This window comes from Dunckerocampus dactyliophorus, chromosome 14 (assembly GCF_027744805.1).
Source record: "Dunckerocampus dactyliophorus isolate RoL2022-P2 chromosome 14, RoL_Ddac_1.1, whole genome shotgun sequence".
Taxonomy (NCBI): Eukaryota; Metazoa; Chordata; class Actinopteri; order Syngnathiformes; family Syngnathidae; genus Dunckerocampus; species Dunckerocampus dactyliophorus.
The window spans coordinates 8,099,084-8,119,791 of record NC_072832.1 but is presented as its reverse complement, the minus strand read 5'-3'; the positions used below and the strand labels follow the sequence as shown (position 1 = coordinate 8,119,791).

The 20,708-nt window shown below is 40.1% G+C and overlaps 1 protein-coding gene and 1 long non-coding RNA gene across 6 annotated transcripts in view; one reads left to right on the top strand and one right to left on the bottom strand.

Annotated features, from left to right (window-relative positions):
• crtac1b (cartilage acidic protein 1b) overlaps positions 1–16,756 on the bottom strand; it is a 57,109-nt gene extending 40,353 nt beyond the window's left edge. For 3 of the 5 annotated variants that reach the window (XR_008573721.1, XM_054799342.1, XM_054799340.1), the window contains exons 1-4: positions 16,435–16,755; positions 8,302–8,489; positions 6,124–6,320; positions 5,882–6,018 (exon numbers count right to left, since the gene is read on the bottom strand). Coding sequence is in view for 4 of the 5 variants with exons in the window: in XM_054799342.1 (XP_054655317.1) it covers positions 5,882–6,018; positions 6,124–6,320; positions 8,302–8,489; positions 16,435–16,461 (549 nt within the window). In the remaining variant the exon portion in view is untranslated. Of the gene's footprint in view, positions 1–5,881; positions 6,019–6,123; positions 6,321–8,301; positions 8,490–16,434 lie in introns of all 5 variants that reach the window. The other 2 variants (XM_054799341.1, XM_054799343.1) reach the window with 2 other exon arrangements.
• The window catches only part of LOC129194250 (uncharacterized), a 76,111-nt gene continuing 72,034 nt past the window's right edge, over positions 16,632–20,708 (top strand). The window contains exons 1-2 of the long non-coding RNA XR_008573727.1: positions 16,632–16,781; positions 19,721–19,773. This is a non-coding gene — a long non-coding RNA (uncharacterized LOC129194250). The remainder of the gene's footprint in view (positions 16,782–19,720; positions 19,774–20,708) is intronic.

The window sequence follows — 20,708 nt, the reverse complement described above, 5'->3', positions numbered from 1 at the left end:
GATTTTCATCGCCTAAGTTATTATATATTTTGTAGTACGGTTGTACTTGCCAAGGTCCGTGGGTTGATCACAGCTTTTGTCTTGATTCAGTGTTAAGGCATTGGGAAGCAAAGGCACTATTCCCCGCTATGAAATTTGCTCTAACTTCTTTAATAGTTGGGATAGAGAAGTGAATGAGGTATCAAATTTAAGTTCAAGTCATGTTTTATCAGATAGAATTAATAACAGACTTTATTTAATTCAACCTGTTAATTCATTCATTGTTAATTCAACCTGAAGGGTTGGTTGCACTTTATTCAAATAAAATGTGAATGTATTTGCCATTCATTGTTGTTTACTTGTTTGTTTATATCCATAAGTAATTTATACCTAATTCCCTTACAAAAAACAACAACAATTTAGGAAATTTCACCTGCATCCTCCAGTATCCAAGTATTTATTTCACAGTCACACTGGTTGAATTTTTGGCTAACTGAATTGATTTAAAGTTACTGAATTGTTTTGGATGGTATCGTTTTAAATGCACCAATATCGTCCTTGAATCGTATCAGCAACTATGAATCGTGTTACAAATCGAAACGTTATTAAAAGGAGTCGTTACACTCAAACTCCGTTTGCGTACACGGTTCCGGTTGTCGTACAATATGGCGCACGTCTTATCCATCGTTATTAATACGCTATGTGAGTCAAACCGTGTTCATAAAGTATTTTTATTACAAAATGGGCCTATTAGCATCCACTGAACTGGAAACCCGTCCATGACTTCATCAGTGGCTGACGCTTTAGTTCTTTGTCATAAGTCTCTGCTTTTCTTATTAATCATGGATGCAAAACAACCCACGATCAGGCCAAAGAATGTGGCAAATGCCAGCACTTTGATAAAGAAGGTCAGAAATTCAATTCAAGAATCATTTTGTCATGAGTTATTTCTTGAATTCAGTAGTGTTTCTCATCTTCTTTATCAAACTGCTGGTACTTGCAACTTTGTTTGGCTCCATTTTGGATTATTGAGGTGAGAAACATCATTGAATTAAAGAAATAACTCATGGCAAAACATGAAGGTGGTGTCCGTGTGGCGTCCTGGTGCCACATCGAGTCTTTGGGAAAAGACACATCAACAATTACGTCTTCAATGAAGGTAAAAGTAACCTTAAATATAAATTTATCCTGTTCATTCATCATTTTTAGGTATTATATGCATTTCAAATTGTTTTCTGCATGTAAAACTATAATTGTACAACTATAAAAAAAAAAGTGTTTGTGTTGATATACTTGTTGATATGCTGTACATATGATGTGTAAGCATATTTGCATGCACTAGCTAAAAACCCACATACATTTTTGATTCCAACCTTATTTTTAACCCTAAACCACAAGAAAAAAAAACATTTCCACTAATCAAACCCCTTTACCAGTTTCCCAGCCCTCCCTCCGCCTCCCTTTGGAGATTAATTTCACACTCCATTATCAGTCAGAGCCCCTGCAGACACAAATGGAAACACACTAATAGTCTACACACTTGAGTTTTCCCACCAAGCTGAAACATATTTCCTTTAAAACATATTTCCTTTAACGAAAACGCATGCATGTATGAGAACGTACACACCTGTCAAACCTATATTTTATTTTTGCGGGACACAAAAGGTAAATGAGTCTGATTGATGTGCCGTTTGTAAAATGTCATGAAGTGTCACGTTCTGAGCTACTGAGTTGGGAGGGGTCGGCTATACTCCATCACACACACACACACACACACACACACTCACTATCTTACAGCTTGAAAAATGAGACTTAAATGCAATGAAAGACCTGAAGGCCTCTGGCAGTTACTTAACAAACCTAAAAGTCAATGATTTTTCAATAAGTCTTTGCCCAAGGCTAATTTCTGTCAGTGCAATTGGCAATGTAATAAGTGTGACATGCATCTTTGCAAAGTGCATGTGAGGTGCTGGCTTACAGTGTGTGCTTACATTTTTCCAATGCCAGAAGTCACTGAAATGGACTCAATAGGCAATGACGCCATATTGATTTAATATCCTAATACCTATCTATGATACATTTTATTATACACTCATCAAAAATATAAACTATTTAGTTTTTGCTCCCATCTTTCATGAGCTAAACTCAAAGATCTAACATTTTTTCATGTCGAAAAAAAGGCCTATTTCTCTAAAATATTGTTCTCAGATCTGTCTAAATCTGTGTTCGTGAGCACTTCTTCTTTGCTGAGATAATCCATCCACCTCTCATGTGTGGGATATCAAGATGCTTATTAGACAGCATAATTATTGCACAGGTGTTCCTTAGGCTGGCCACACCAAAATGTGCAATTTTATTACACAAAACAATGCCACATATGTCACAAGTGTTGAGGGAGCGTGCAATGTTGCCCGTGAATTGAATGTTTATTTCTCTACCATAAGCCAAGCAAAGGTGTTTCAGAGAATTTGGAAGTACATCCAACCTTCAACCAGACTCACAACAGCATAAAGTGTGTAATCACACCAACCCAGTACCTCCACATCCAGCATCTTTACCTCCAAGATTGTCTGAGACCACCCACGTGGGCATCTGCTGCAACAATCGGTTTAAATAACCAAAGGATTTATGCACAAACTGTCAGAAAATATCTCAGGGAAACTCAACAGCATGCTCGTCATCCTCATCGGGGGCTCAACTTCATTGCAGTTCATCGTCGTAACTGACTTTAGTGGGAATATGCTCACATTTGATGGTGTTTAGCATTTTGGAGAGGTGTTCGCTTCATGAATGAATTCTAGTTTTCACTGTGCAGTGCAGACGACAGACAGCGTGTATGGCGTCGTGTGGGTGAGCCGTTTGCAGATGTCATTGTTGTCGATCGAGTGGCCCATGGTGCCAAAAGTTTGGACACACCTTCTCATTCAATGGGTTTTATTTAGTTTCATGACGATTTACATTGGAGATTCTCAGAACTTGGAATTTCTTGCCATACTAATGAGACTGGTACCACAGGGTTGTATTGTGTGTGTCGCAACTTTCGGCCTGTACCGTATGTTATGGACAACAAACACAGGTGCATTTTATTGAGATCCCACACACGGAGATCCCATGATGAGATCCTGAGGCCATTTGTTGTGCCATTCCTCCACGACCATCACCTCATGTTGCAGCAGGATAATGCACGGGCAATGTTGCAAGAATCTGTATGTAATTCCTGGAAGCTGAAAACACCCCAGTTCTTGCTTGGCCAGCGTACTCACCTGACATGTAACCTACTGAGCATGTTTGGGATGTGTTGCATTGCATAAGGCAAGTGGTGGTCACACCAGATACTGAAGGGATTTCTTTTTTTTAGCTGTTACACATGACTGTGGCAGTTCTGTAACATTTATACAATAAATGCTCCAATTAACACTTCCATTCAATTAAGTACGTGGTCTACAAAAGCAAGTAACTGCTTAAGTTTTTAATTAGTCCTGCGTCAAAAAAGGAATTGATGCGAACAGCTGTGGCTATATCCAAACTCATGATGTGGAATCAAGTTGTGGAACGGATTAAGTAAGGAACTCAAACAATGCACTAAAATGAGCGATTTTTAAGACGTCTCTGTCTATGTCAACTATTTCATCAGCTATTATCAATTTCGTACCATGATAAAGTCAAATGTATTGCAACTGATGTGAAACTGATGAGGGGTAGGATTATATAAGCTTTGCTTCTTCCTACTCCTTCTTGGACATGCCAAATTGTGTATTGTGTTGTGATGAGCTTCACTGTAACTTGTGTGCATGTTCAAGATGAATTAAGCCATTACCAAGATGACACGAGCTGCATTTGAAGTGTCATGAGTGGTGAGCGTCCAACAGTTCTGTCTATCTCTACATGCACTTTAAAATGTTGGTTGTACTACTCAGCTGTTGGTGTTACCCTCATGCGTGTTCCACTTGCTGTTGTGTATAATGAACTCATCAGCGGTATTAATGTTGGCTGAGCAATTTGCTCCTCACCGCTATTACAACATTGGTTCTGTTGCTGCTGCCTTGTGCAATATACTTGTTAATAAATTAACATTTGGTGAAAGAGTACTATGTTTTCCTTTCCACTTTCTCATGTACTCCATATTATTATTCAAATAAAATTATGAAGTTGTTGAAAGCATAAAATTAGTTTTCAAATTGTGGAACTCATAGCCTCTCTGCAATTATCGCTTGCTTCCAATTAACGCTAAAGCTTTAACATGGGCGCCCTTTATGTAAATTAGTAGCTAACGGTTTATTTAAGAGTAAACAAGACAACATGCATGCACCAGTCACGCACTACCCAACGTCACCCCCACTTTTGTTGCCTGCGTGAATGTAATTTAATAAATGCATGTTCCCTTTGTCATCCTGCCGGAACCGCCACGGAAGAACACACACCACGTCTGTTTGGCTGGCTCTGAAAGTATTATGCCATTAAAAGTGGATATCTTTCCAATCGGGGTGGCAGCTGCACAACCCATCAGTGCTTGGGGAGATGGGACTGCGGTTTGAGGAGGAAAAAAAAAAACAATCGTGAACCCAACTGTCCTTTCTCTCGACTATTAGCTTCTTTATCCCTAGATTGGAAGCCAGCGTGCGATAAGAGACAAAGAAAGAGGCCGTCATAGAAAGTAAAAGAGGCGGAAAAGAAATGAAAAAGGGACTGAATGGAAAAATAGAGAAAATGATACTGGGCAGAGAGCAGTCATCACTCATCCCCTCATACGATGTTCTATAAAACAAACGAGCCCCGGCCTTTGTAATTACACTGCTTGCCGATGGACAGTGGAGAGAAAATGGCCTAGCAGTCCCCCAAATGAAGTGTCATAGCACATGCTGAGGAGGGCGGCACAGGCAGGCCATGAATTATCGCTGGTAAACAAACAGAGGCAACCATGCATGCACACGGAAGACACATGAATATACAGTGGAATCTCCAAAGCTGAACGCAATCTGTTTCGTAACAATGCCCATTTTCCTGTAGGAAGTATTGTAAATTTAATCTGTTCCAGTCTCGTCATGAAACCTTTTCCTCGGGGCAAAGTTTTAAGTTAGTGATTCTCAAGTGGTGGTTCAGGACGTAGTGGTAGATCACAGAGACATTCAGAGTGGGACGCAGACAGCTAGTCAAATATTACATTCAAATATGTAATGCACAACCAATGTCTGACTTGTTTTTTATGTTGAAGTAAAATTGAGCAATATTTTAGTCAACTACTCCCTTGGAATATACTCATTGCACAGCACAATAAAATGTCTATATACAGTAAATACCTCTAAAATTCGCTTTGGGCATGTAATTATGTGTATTATTGTTTAAAAAGATGTAAAAAGCAATTTAAAAATATATATTTAAAAAATACATGTACTTAATTTGACTTAAATAAAAGAGTGTTGGGGCTTAATGACTACTGGAAAATGTGGGACCCAGTTTGAGATTATTTGAGAACCCCATGTTTTAAGATTTGCTGATACTTTGTGTGATGTCACACATACTGTAGTTTGAACTGCATGTATTTTCCAAAGAAATATAGTTGATCGCCTAGTGGTTAGCATGTTGACCACACAGTCAACGTTCATCTCTCCGTTGGAACATCATGCGTGGGTTTCCTGCCGGTTCTCCAGCTTTTTCCCATATTCCAAAAATATGCACGTTAACTGGAGACTCTAAATTGTTCATAGGTGTAAATGGTTGCTTGTCTATGTGTGCCCTGCGATTGGCTGGGTCTAGAGTGCACCTCGCCTGTTGCCCAAAGTCAGATGGGATAGGCTCCAGCTTATCCGTGACCCTAATGAGGACAAGCAGTCTTGAAAATGGATGGATGGAAATATGGTTGACTTTGGAGGTTCCACTGTAGTGTGTGCATGCGTGCCTTTACCTTTCTGTCCACACAGGCTACTGATCGCCCAGCCATACGGTTGGCTACATCTCTGTGTTCATTAATGTCATCATTCAGCAAATCCTCAAAGCGTCCATTACGAAACTTGAACAGTTTGTCAGAATATGTCGCCCGTCCTGATGCAGGGCACAAAAGAAGGTTAGACAGCCACAAAATAACTTCTGAGAGAAAAAACACAGTGATGTCACTGTGTTGTTGGATAACACCAAAAGTACTGTTACCAGAAAAGGCATTATTTGTGTTGAGTACATAAATCTCCTCTCGACCGTCGCCGTCAATGTCACACGCTGTCACCCCGATGGCGTTGCCTTGGCGGTCTCTCAAGGTGTAGAACGGGGAGCTTCGGTTGTCCACAGCGATGTTGACCAGTCTTTTTCTCTGCTTGTCATACTTCAGCACCAGGTTAGGACCATTGTAACTGCCAACAGGGAGCCAGAAGAGATACATTAGATTAAGCAGTCAGTAGGGTCTTAGAATGATGCTGGGACGTCTTAATATCTTGGTGTTAGTTTGATGACTAACCAACTTTCATCACTCTTGGAGCTACTTTGACAAAAAGAAAGACGAGGTGAGTGATTTGTGTTCAAAATATGACTGGTAATATTTATATTGTACTTTATTTATGAAGCAGATCTCCACACAAACAGTGTGGTCAGTGTCTTCATTCGGGATGCACGATATGTTTTTTTCAAGTTGATACCAATAACCGATAACTTTCAAGATCTGTATTATTTTTTACATTTAGTAGTAACTGGAGTTTGTGCACACCTGGGAGGTAAGAACAATTCAAACAAAGTTGGATTTGACAAACTGTACCTGTCGATTTGTCCGAAACAAAAATCATGACATCACTACTATTGACAAAACATGGAAAAATAGCGGCGGCTTAGTAGTACAAACCGTTGCTCCAAGGGGTTTACTAACCAAAAAAAGTCGGTATCTTCAAAGATGGTATAGACTTTGGTCGTCTAGTCGTCCGTCCAAATCACAGATCGCTTTAGCCCTCGGGTTGTCTCTGGCAAACCCGTGTCTGTGGCGTCCTTCAAATGCCGCAGCAATAGGAATGAGCCCTGGTCCCCAAGCGTCGTAGCAATGCCGGCATTTCAGGTGCTGATATGGTTTGATGTGTTGAAACTCGATATTTTTTAATGTTTTGTTTGCAGAACATTTGGTGCCATTAGCACGCAAACTGTCTTCCTCTGAAACAGTGAAGAAAGCCCACTCGATCGATGTTTGTTTATGAGTGAGTTTACGCATGTCGCAGGTAGGAGAAAAGAAGTACTTGGTTTGCTCATAAGCTAACTACAGCACTGTGCAGGTGATCTTATGTTTTATTATCCGTTATCACAGCCATTTTTTTTTATGTTATCAGACTTATGACATCAGAATTCCAGAATTTCATATCAGCCCAATGTTTATCATGCACCCCAAGTATTTATGCTATTTTGTGGTAATTTGTCATTAGAGAGATGAACTACTCACAATCAGGTGGTGGGTAAGAGATCCCTGATCTATAGTATTGACCCGAATATAAGACAGGATCTTTTTTCCCTGGAAAAAAAGGTCTGAAAAAGACGCGTCACCTTTGGGGTCTATAGATTAATACATAATACATAATACAACCCCGTCCAAGTGAGCCAGAGCTTTTCCTACTGTCACTCACACAGACCAGTGACCTGGAGAGGTGCTGCTGACTCGCTGGAAAAAGTAGTTCAAACATTAGGCAAGTAACCAAACTCATATTGAAAACATTATATTTTTTAAAAAGTTTCATTTTGTCTGTCAGGGACTGGCTTAAAAATATTTTTCCATAAATTGCTATTGAAAAGTAGAAGGTCGCTGTCTATTCGTATATTCGGGGTTTTCTTACATTTATAGACCTGTAAAGCTCTACTCATGTAAAATTTGACTCTGTTATAATTTGTCACTGAAGGTCATTATGTCAATACAGTCATATAAATGAAGGCCGTGATGAGGTTCTCCAAATGTGATGCCCTCTCTCTGAATTGCTGCTGAATAGGACGTCTTTGCAGGAAAGACATTTATGAGGCGCGGCCATTTACATCCATCCATCTACAGCCTGTGAGGAATTCATCGCCGCTTGACTGGATCGAAGCAAGCTTGCCAAACCATCTCCATCAGTGGCGCTCTGTCCAATCTCAATCCATTATCATCACATGAGTGAGCCGTAAGTCTTTTTAAAGTCTTTTGCCTTTGTCTTCAACCTTTAGCTCGGAAAATCAAGTGCACCTCCCAATCCAGACTTAGATAGCTATCACTCAGAAGTGCAATCATCTGTTCAAATTCAGCTAATGGACGAAATTAAACATTGTTTGGACCACTGTGAGAGAAGCATTGGGGCGAGAAGTGCCACAGCTCATTTCCACCAACTTTCTCACCCTGCGACAAATATCTCCAGATCTCCGTCGCCGTCCACGTCTGTGACCGCCACGCCGTAGTTGAGCTGGGTCGGGTTGTTGTCGTAGTCGGGAGGAAGCACGGCCTTGGTCACGGCCGAGAACATGGGCTCTGAACGCTGGGCTGAGCAGAGCATGGGCAGGAACAGGACGAATTGCAACATCATGATCTACAGAGAGGAGCATATATTTCATGTAGCATTTTGTTGCCCCGTCATGATTGACGTATAGTGGAACTTTGGTTAGCGTCATTAATTTGTTCCACAAGGTCTGACTCTAACCGAAACTAACAGTCACCAAATTTTTCCCATAAGAAATAATGTCAATCCAATTAAACCGCTCCAGAAAGCCAAAAATGATAACACAAAACACATTTTTATAGATTTACAATTATAGTTTTATATGTAGAAAACTATTCAAAATGCATATAAATCCATAGGAATTGAAATGAAAGAGATAAATGAAAATTTATGGTTACTTTTAGCTTCACAGAAGACATGATCAACCACCACCACCTTCCTGTTTTGACATGAGTGGTTTCTTTAATTCAGTAGTGTTTCTCACCTCAATACCGTAGCACAAAATGGATCCAAAGACAATTGCAAGTGCCAGCATTTTGATAAACAAGGTGAGAAACACTACTGTATACAAAACAGAAACATGGTGCCCGCGTGGTGTCTCACTGCCACATTGTGTCTTTGGGAACAGTAGTCTTCAATAAAGGTAAAAGTAACATCAAATGTTCATTTAGCCCTCTCATTCGTAATTTATATGCATTTAGAATTGTTTTATGCATGTAAAACTATAATTATAAAACTAACGTCAGTTGGAAGTTTATGATGTCATCAGCAAATCGCTGATGACATCATAAACTTCCAGTTCCGGTTGTCATTTTGTTCGCTAGCTAATAGGATGCTAACAAGGCAGGACGAACCAAAAAACACACTCACTAGGGTGGATGCTAACTGAGTTGCCACTCTACAGTACTGTCTGAAGTCAATATTATATTTTATATATATGTTATTTTTAATGGCCTTCTTCATAGCAGTCATTGTAATATTGAAAATACTATTTTACATGCCAAGTAGGCTACAACCAGCAGATTCCATTGAAAATAGTATTTTATTTGAATTGGTCTTTAATTTTCACTCGCATCTTCGTCCGCTGTGGAACACATACGTAAAACAAGATGGCCGCCGTGCTAAGTCGCGGAATTACCACATGCATCTCCATCACATACACATGAATGCACAGGCGACAGTGCACAGGGAGAAGTCAAACTCTTTACTTAAATGGCCCCAGCAACTCAGCAGAACTACGTTCCTCTTCACGGATCTCCGACCAGAACTGGACCCACGAGAGCAATTGTGGGGGTAAGTCACTGTTGATGCAATACACTGCTAGTGATGTCATCCTGTACAACTTCATGTGAAAAAATCCGAACTATCCCTTTAATAGTGCTCATGCACAAACAAAACAGTACCGGTCAAAGGTTTGGAGACTCTTTTTCATTCAAAAGTGCCAAAGTTTCTCCAAACCTTTGAGTGGTATTGTAACTAAAAAGTCTAACACAGCTAGCATAAATCCAACTATTGAAAACGCATGCAAAGTTGCCTCAGTTGACCATGCAGTAGGGATGTCACGGCACACTAAGCTCACGAGACGATACATGATGCTGGGCTCACGAGAATGAGACGAGCCAATATTTTAATGTTACTTAAAAAAAAAACTAGAATAGCAAATTATAGGACTGGACAAACTGTTTTTTTTTATTTAACTGTGTCACAAAACAAAACAGGTACATTGTGAAATGTTGTATAACTTCGCATGCATGACCGAAGCATGGTGCTTTTAACTTTTTTCCACAAATCAAAACAATTATTAAAGTTGAAATAATAACGGCAATTGTAACTGCTACTTCTAATCATTTATGTTGATGTGCAGTTATGTAAAGACAGGTGTAAAACAGATTGCAGTAGATTAGTTTTATGTTTACGTTATGATGTTTAGAGTGCGAAACAAGGAAGTAGTGCATTTCAGAAATAAGTTTTGATATACTGTAAGTCTTATGCAGTGATTCTGTTTTGATCTGACATATCATAAGTAAGTTTGATCAAATGTAGAATTATTACAGCTTCTGCTTGGACATTAACACTGCGGCAGCTGTTGAAACACCAAGTGCAGGTTGGGTTGCAAGGTTTATAGTGTGCGCAGAACACTTAATGTGTAGTTCCAAACCTACCTGGTCTACTGCCACTTCCATTATCATTCACAGTAGCGATGACATAGTTCACAGTTTGATTGACTTCTGGCTGTCCTGTTTTAACGAAATCGCTTTTCTCTAAATGATAATTTACTACCATGTAGTAAATTGGAACACTCTATTTGAGTCCACCCTACCTACAATCATAATGGCACCGGTCATCTGTTCCCCATCCTCGTTACAGGAAGTAGGCTCCTAACAAAGAGATGACCTAACAAACAGAAATATGACATGCTAAGATTTTGTAAATCACTTTTATTAACAGTTCGACCTTGGCGGAAGTCAGCATACACAGTACTGCATGTCTCATTTGCATTAACTTGTGTTGTCTCTCTCCAAAAACTTAGCACAACGTTATCACCAAGTGCTCATTTTGAACATCAACGCACATTTCTCTCTCCGCTTCGAGAATCACGCTAAAACAGTAAATCGCCACGTTTCCAAACTCTTGACACAGGTCGTATGTGCTATATACTGCAAACCCGCTGTGAGCCGAGCGGCTGCAGATCTTTGGCTGAGCTTTGTGCTGCGCTCAGACATAAAGATAAAGCTATAGCTCTGCACTCAGTGGTATTCTGCAGCCTTAGAAAGTGAACAACCCATCACATGAAGACAGGCTGAGGAATTACAGGACAGAAAATCCATACCGGGAGAAGAGTCTGAGCCCGAGGCCAAGCGAGAACACAGGGAAACTGATATGACCCAAGGTAACAGACTTGAGGTGTTGTTTCTCCAGGGATGGTGGCCACCTCTAAATTGGGAAGTCATTGCGGGATAATAGGACAGAATGATGTGTAAGAGTCCTATTAGTGGTCAACAGATAAAAGTGAGCATAAGACGACTTGATCCAATTGGCTTGTAAAAAGAAGGTGGGAGAGGAGACAAACATCCTTGCGGGGAGGAAAGGAAAGCAGAAGGTCACCTCCTTAAAGTTGAAATAAAACACTCATCATCACGCTGCGAAACTTAACACACACACACACACACTCACTAAGTGGCGTTTACAAGCTGACACCTTAATTTGCTCAGCCTGCAGATTTATGCAGGCAGCCTTCTTCGTCATAGCATCACGGCTGCTTTACTGCTTTATTGCTGCAGCTTCCTCCTTTCTGCTAGCCTACATTCACCCTGGATGTGATTGATGCCTCTTTAACATCTCGCTCAACAATTCAATTTAAGATAAACACTACATCGCACTTTGAGTAATACTCTCCAAAGCCCAGCGGCCGGGAGAGGAAGCACCTCCGCTGACAACCGTGAAAATATCGCTATACTGACAATGCCCTCCACCCTCGTTCCTCACTGCTGGCTCTTTAGCCTGTAGCGGTTAGCAAGTCAGGTTAATTAACAACAATGGAGGTTTACGAGAAGGCCGTTTCTCTCCGTTAGTCCAGGAGGTGATGACAAATGAACTATGGAGGGACATTTTACAGTAAAGCTTTCACAAAGGAACAACAATTTTGGAAAATGGGAAGACATTTTGCATAAAGACTCAACACGTATACGCTAACCGTTACGATGTTTTTCCACTGCACGGTACCAGTTCGGCTCAATTTAGGGCAGTTGGTTTTGAAATAGCACAGTTTAATGAAACAGAGCGTGAAACATGCAGACAATGATGGAGAATGAGGGCGTCTGGGAGCATATTTGTGTAAAATAATGGACCGCTACAGGAAAGTAAAGACTCCGGACAGGGGCGCTGCCAGGAATTTTGGGACACATGAAAAAAAATCACATTCTAGGACTTAACTGACCCTTAAAAGCTATTTTTACACTATTTGACACAAACCTGAATTTAGTTCGATGCATGTTTTAGAGTAACATGAGTACACTGAAAACACATTGTTCAATAATTTATTTTTAGAACAAAATAAGAGACAAAATATTTTACTTGTTCCAGCCTGGGCTCAAATGCGGGTGCTTTGTTCCAGTAGGACCTTGTGTATGCTCTTATACCACCAAATGATCATGATTCATTATATCGGTGACAGAGCAGGAAAGAAGTTTAAATTTAATGTAAAGCACACCGACATCCATTAATGCCATTGAAATTTTACAGACTGTTTTTAATTGTCATGATAATAAAGGGCAAATTGCTTCCCTTTTGAACCCAAAATGGGTTCTTTTGTACTTTTGTTTCTAAATACTGCACAATTCCGTTTTTTAAGCAGCCCAAGTTGTGCTATCCAGTCTCCTTACTTTTGCCTTTCTTTCCTCTCCTTTCCTTTTTGAAAAACTGATTTTATTTTAGTACTCAGCAAAATCATAGTGCACTGGCTGCTTGAAGCACTGTCACCGGCCTGTGCTGTAAAGCAGGACCAAACTGTCATGATCTGTTGTGCTGCTCTGCTGCTGCCTGTGTTTGTTTGCAGTGCACTGCCGGCAGGCCTGGGAGGAGCCACCTGAGCACACCTGCAGCCAATTTCCCAGCCACTTCTTAAGCAACACACGTTTGTCTAATCATTGCCAGATTGTTACTTGCTACTCGCCTGTGCCATGTTCATGTCTGCTTTGTGTAGTTCTTGGCTTGTGTTACTTTCTGGTCACCCTGTGTTTTATGAGTCGTGTTCCCTGCTTGGTTATTCCAGCAGCGTGATTTTCTGTTGTACTTTTTGCCATCTACGTCCTGCTAGTTGTTGCAGTGATTATTTGTTCTTGTTCTGTCAGCCTGGTAGTACCGCTGTGCATTTTTCTTTTCCATTTTTTCCTGCTAGTCGGTATAAGCAGCGCCTTTTAGTTTTTGTATGTTTTTTCCCGTGGCTTGCACAGTTTTTGTTGTACTTTTACCTTTTTTGTGGTTTTTTTTATTTTTCCCTGTCCGTGCCCCATTTCAAGCATTTTGCTAGAAGGCGGCCATATTTTTTAACCAGTCCAGCTCAAATTTTACAGACATGTGCCTGTCAGTCCCCTTAAGGTGTTTACCAAATTCCGTGCTGATTCAGTTAAACACCTTAAAGTTACAGTGGGTGTTTTGTGGAGCACACTGAGCTGTGTGAGAAGTTTCAAGTCAATCCAACAAGACTTTGTGGTTTAATAATGCCAACATGTGGTGTGTTGTCAGAAAAATAATAGCATAGGCTACACAGTAGATATGCATATTTTGTCGGGATGCACGATATTTTTTGAAGCCGATACTGATACAGATAACATCCTTAAGACCGATACCAATAGCTGATAAATCTAAATTTAAAAAATACATATAAAATGTTATCAGTTTGTGCTCAACTGGAGAAGAACGACTCAAACAGGTTGGATTTGACAAACTGTACTACTATTAACAAAACATTAACACATAGTAGCGACTCAGAAGTACAAGCCGTGACAGGGAGTGGTTTTCAGGCCGACGGGAGCCGGTGCTTTCGGCGATGGTGGAGGACGCCACAGAGATGGGAGCGGGCCCCTAGTCTTTCTTTGCGGCTGGCGTTAGGGCAGGTTCTTTGGCGGCATGGATGTCTTTGTGGGCTTTCGGGGCGCAATCGTGGTGATGCTGGCATTTCAGGTGCGTGGTGGGGTTCAGTGTGTTGAGGATTGAGGTTATTTTCTCTTGTCGCAAAGTGTTTGCGGAGCGTTTGGTACAGCCACCGAGCGAGGTGTCTGAGATGGTGGAGCGGTCCCACACGATTGACGCCATGTTTGCTTACAAAACGTGTTTACAGCACGCCACACGTGGGAGAAAAGGAGCACTTGATTTGCTCACACAAACCGACCTACAGCTCAGTACGGATAATCTCGCCTCATTGGAGGGTTTTTAAAAAAAAAATCATTGGCTATTGGAGCTATTTTTTAATGTTATCGTATTTATTGGTATGACATAATTTCTCATATTGACCCGATATTTCGCCCTTTACCCCTAATATTTTGCCATGCCGTGTCCCAATTTTTGAGTGTATAAGACGACAAGCTAACGTTAACATGGGTGTTTATTTTTCTATTAATTTCTTCAGTCATTTCGAGCAGTCTGTCCTCAAATGTTACAATATTTAACCAATATGATCAACTCTGGATGCTTGTAACACTACCTGACCTGCTAACGGGAAAAGCATCTGGTAGTGGCTCATTTTGCTATCGGAAAAGCCTAATAATTACTGTATAATAGCAAGTAGATGCTGTGCACCTTCTGTTGAACCTTTTTGTGTGAAAAGACAAAAGAATGTTTGTGTGGAAAGCATGCTTGGAAGAGTTTGGTGTAGAAAAAGGCCATCAAACACCTATGGCATGATTTAGACGAGATGATTCGCCAACAGGACCTTTCTCAGGTCCAACAAGAGTGACCACTGACCTCACAAGTTTTGGATGAAAGCCACACTCCAAAACTGTAGAAATGGAAAGTAGATAGAATACATAACGCATGGCTTTAATCTTGAAATAGGCTAGAGGTTGTATTTTGCTGTAAGACAGAAAAAAAAGGTGTCCCTAATAATTCAGGCAATGGCCTGGTAGAAGGGAAAGGAAGTCTGAAGACCACAGGGGAGCTGTATTGACAAAATAGTAGGCAGATGTTTTATCCAGTCAAGGACATCCAGCCTACATTCACCACAGTAAATCTCCATTTTTAAAGTTACTCACAGCAAGACCTTTCCAGGTGTAAGAAGTCACAGACATTTTTCTCAATGCTAATGATTCTGGGGATATAATGTCTTAACAGCTAGCTTACCCCTGCTTGAGTGTGAACAAGAAGCATACTTTTTTTTTCGGTAAAACAGTCAAATACCATGAAATAGCCTCCAGGATAATGTGTCGTCTCAGGCCTCGAGAAATGTTTTCACTTTGGGTTATTTATACCGGCATTAAGAGGCCATTACGGCAGCGTGCAGCATCAGCATGTGCCTTGTGGAGCGTTCATGCTCAGCTCTGATCCTGATAACACTGCGACAAAGAGCCAGTGAAGACGTTCACTTTCAAAACACGCTCCCGCACCATCTCTTTTTGCTGTGAAGGGCACCCCCTGCTGCAGAGCACACACACACACGCACACACACAAATAGGGCTGGACTAGTCCCAGCGAATGACACTCAACTTTCACTCTCAGTAATCAACAGTCCCCATTAAAGTTAAGCTCTAATTTATCCATCAAGGACCGCAGCAGCTCCTCCAAGGCACACTCAAAACAACAGGGACACAATACTGCTGACACAGTTTAGTTTAAACCACACATTATGTTATCATCTCTTCGAGAAAATTTACACTTTTAATACTATTTTCTCATTTTTGTTAAACCACATTTTGTATCAGTTATCACACTTCTGATCAAGCTTGTCTTTTAAAATGATCATATTAATTGTATTACAATAATTAATAATTATAATAACAGCAATTACCAAACAATACCAATAATAACTATTCATTATGTTTGTATTATTATTATTATTATTATTGTTGTCCTTGACTATTGTCAACATTGTACTGTGCATACAGTACATACTGTACATACATCCATATACATTGAAAATATGAAAGTAGCATAAGTCACAATATTGCATCCACTTGACCTATGACCCTGCATATATTACATTAGATTTACATGAATACAGTAAACAGTATTATATTTTTTGTATTAAGCAAACATGTTTGATTTAAAAAAAAAAAAAGTATATATATTACTTTTTGGGAAAACTAGTTGGGAAAATAAGGTAAATAACACACACGCACACACAAACTGAACTTCTTTGTATATTTTCTACTTAAGAAACAGCATTCCACTTGATACTAGTGACTGTAAATAACAATGATTAGTTTTACCATCAGATGCAAACACGTGAAATTACTCAAACTTGTGGTAATCAACTTTCTATTGTCTTTTCAGTATGTCATTTAACGGACAGGCAGCAGGAGGAAGTTAATGAGGTACTCACAGATATGCAGGGGGGAAACTCCGACATGACGACAGGAGAAGAGTCCCGATCCTCGGTTAGAAGTCCCCTGAACTCCGCGGTTATCACAAGGTAGCCTTTTTTTCCTTCACCACTTATTCCCTTAACACAACTTCCAAAGATTTTGCTTTATGACATTTCTGTTGCGGTGATTACAGCCAATCAACGCTCAGCTTTATGAATATTAAAATATACAGCCAATGGGGAGGCAAGGAGTCCAAAGGGTAGGCGGGTCCGCAGGTGTTCACTCACAGTGATGTTAGAGCGGGCTCAGCTGGGAGGAGGACGAGGAGCTCCGGCTGCGATGGTCAGGCTTCTGTTTCATACATGTGAGGCTCTTTAGAGGATGTTTGACTTCTGTCTTTAATTTACACTTGATTTGTTTAATTATATACCGTCATAATGAGTACATTGGCACACAGTTGCACACAACGTTCGCCTTTTAGAACCACGTGATCTTGTTGGGTAACGCGTTATCATTAGAGGTTCACTGGCAGCAGTTTAAGGGTTAATTGATTATATTTAGCAACAATTTGGATTTGGGGCATAACATTAACATGAATTATGCTAAACTATGAATACTTAACCACACTAGTGGTCTTACGTAGCACAACACCTTGACAAATGACCAGTAAGACTGAAAACAAAGGTTAAAAAAATGTTTGAATTTAATCTGCTTATTATTGTATTTGTAGTATGCAGTGTTGTAAAACTCTACTGCATCAACTGAGAGCGGTGTGTAATATTTGGATGACATTATTTAGTTATATAGGTGGGTTAAAACAATTACAAACACCTCTTGGTATGATGAAGTGCAGTTCTCACTCAAACTACAACCATAGTAATAAACATTTTGTTATAATAATACATCTCTACCAGTGTCAATTCCAACTGATCATTATTATCTTTATGAGAGCTAATCAACAATTTGTCCTACACTTGTGCAGGTGTACCTAATAAAGTGTCAGGCCGAGCATTAAATATTTTTAACGATGACCAAAAATGAGAGGTTAGCTAGGGTTACCACTGTTGGTTGTATTATTCTTATGTCATGCTCCACCACATTCAACCTGCAATGTGTTTGTGTGTGTGTGTGTGTGTGTGTGTGTGTGTACCACGCCAAGCCACCCCAGAAATGAGATGTTCACATTCCAAGGACGTTTCCCACCATAATTTAAAGAGGCTGGTGCTGGAAGGCTTCAAAACTGAAAGTGCTGAAGTCATAAAGCAGCGCTCTTCTGTCTTGGCTGTTATTGTGTGTGATCTATTGGCCTAAATCCACAGACGGGTGGCTGTGACTCTTACCGTACACAAACACAGATGCACCAAAATGTCATCTTTTTGTCACTACGCTGTCAATGCAGCACTAGGTTACAGGCCGTAAGGTAAAGTTAAACACCTAAAGTTGACAGTGCTTGTTTTGGTCTTCACTTGCACTGTTTTATTTGCAGGTGTCAGATATTTGAAGGTTTGGAAATGTTGACACAGTGCAGCACTTTCTACCTTTAGCTACAGTGAAACCTTGAATACAATCCTGTCTGAGATACTGGTATTAGAATTGTGAAAAGAAAAATCCCCATGAAACAAACTCTTTAACCGTTTGCTCTGCTAGTATGGTTCATTTGGTGAAGTGTGAACGCAGTAATCCAAACCCAAAACCTGACTGAGATGAGGTCCCAGTCAACTTGCAAATAAACTCTAGTAGACTCTTGACTTACTAAAACACTGGATATGATGTCACCAAATGCATAGCAAAACCCAACAGAAAGCAAAAATCAACTAAAAATATCGGAAGCTTAAATACAAGAGTGAAACATACTACATACAAGACATTTCACTATGTTGAAGTTGTCAAAACTGCTTTGCAGCGCATCTCTGGGAACCTTATTGACGTCTTTATATAATTTTTGTCCTACCATTCTATGTAACGCTTTCTTCTTTCTATGTAACTCTTTCATCAAACAATGTACACATCACATACGCACTACAATCAAAGCTTTAAAAACTCCAAGCGTGAATTCGAGGGATGCAATTCTACATGGTAAAATAAATAAAGGTAAACGTGCTCAACGTAAATCCACCTTATGGACCGCGATTTTGCAATAAATTTTGCCATACATTTGTGTGTGTGCGCGCACGCGCCTGTTCAGGCTGGTGAAAAACCCGTACTGCGACGTAATGTCCAATTTCCCACTCTGTACATATTTCAAGTGAGTGATGAAAAACGGATAGTCTCCCTACAAGCAACCGAAAAGGCGAGGCATTCTTTGTGGGAGCAGAGAATATGATGCACGGAAGCGACTCGGACCCTGTGGATCTCCTCAGCTACGGTGCCCCCTGGGCCGCCTGCCTCCTGGCCCCGACGGTGAGGTGCAGTGCACCTATTTTTGAACACTTCACCTCCGTAATCCGGCAAAGATGGGTGCAGAGGATGAAAGTAGCATGCTGCCATTGTTCAGTAGAGATGAGAATGGATGTGCACACTGCACTTCAGGAAAGGAACTAAAAATGAAATAATCATCATGCTGGTCAAACTCTTACTGTTGCACTTGCACCTAAGAAGAAACACCGTTATTATTAGATATTACACTATAATAAAGCTAATATAGCTTGTACTACAGTATATTGACCTACAATGGATTTGCTTTAGCATCTTTCACATCAGAGCGGGCCCACATCCTTCAATTTTTCTGTATGCTATATCAATATTTTTATTTGAGAATTTTATCAATTGGAGACCTACCTGCCAGTAGATTGAAATTATCTTATTTATTATATAAATTATCGCTATACAAGTGAAAGACCATGTACCATTTACCTGCCAGTAGATTGAAATTGCACTTTCACACTTAATTTAAAAAATAATCTGATGATGATGATGATAATAAATAATAGTGAATTTTGGGAGAAACAAATCGAAACTGTAGCCCAAAAACCGAGGTACTGCTCATACGGTGGTTTACCTGTACCGTTGCACCCCTGAACATGAACCAAACCGCACTCAAGTCCGCTTACTTCATATGACTTTTATGTTCTGTATTTACCCAAATACGGACCCGTTTTTTGAAAAGTATTTTAAGATAAGTTTTCAATTTAAGTAAAATCATATTCATCACATAAGCATATTTCTTCACTGCTCATCAGTTGTTTGATGTCATTTAATTGTTCACTATTATCCTAAAATTATACTCATAATCCTTCCTCTGTTGTTTGCTAACTTGCCCAACCTTTGATAGACTTTCTCTGTGTTGTGGCTGCTTTTCTCCAGATCACTGGTGTTTGCGAGTGACAGGAAGGAAATCTCTGCAGCGCCACTTGCAGGTTTGCATATATAAATCTGTAGACCCTAAGTATAAGATGTCCTGTCCTTTTCTGACTATTTTCCTTGGGGGAAAAAAATCTGGATCAGTATGGTGTTCTTCTTGTCTTTTCACGCTATTCTCTTATCATCCTTGTTGAGACTGGTGTTTTTTTTAGACGCAAGTGACAGTCAAAAAAGCGAAAGAAAATGCTACATTTTTTAAAAAATGCTCGAACTGAGGTTTACGAGGTTTGTTGACATCTCAAGTGCTACAATGCACTATGATCATTTAAGTTTTTCAACTTTTTGGTTGTTTTACATCAAAATAACAATTTATTTACAAATATAACACCATGAACTATTTACAATGTTCACATTTGGAAGTATGAGTGTGGGCGCATGTGTTTAAATGTCGCCAAAATGAGTAACCTTCTGCACGCTACACTCCTCCACGCTCTCTCACTTCCTCCTTCCTGTCTTGTGTGATTTGTCCCCCTGCCGAGCTCTTCAAATGCACTTCTGCCGCCTTGTGGCCGTTTTTATGGCTTAAAATGCAACTCTGAAGTGTTAATGCATTAGTGGAGAGTCGCATCATCACCTCTTTTTGCCTCTTGCGCAAAATAACATACAAGACGTATAAATATGTTGTTGGCATCAGGCGTTCGAGATTCTAAAAACGTATAAATACGTCTTTGGTATTGAATGAGTTAATTATATAAACAAACATGAGCGACCCAATGAAAACTGTCAAGCCATTCATTTTCCCAAGTTTGGGAAACCCTGATGTAAATTGACAACTATCAGCAATGTGCTGAAGGCACTGACAGGACAATGTGAGATTTTGAGGCAAATAGTGAATGTTATACAAGACTGCAAGACTGAGTTATCCAGCCACCTCTCCCCACCTCCTACCTCCCCCCCATGCTCGCTGCCAAGTTCGTGCCCCCCTCTGCTC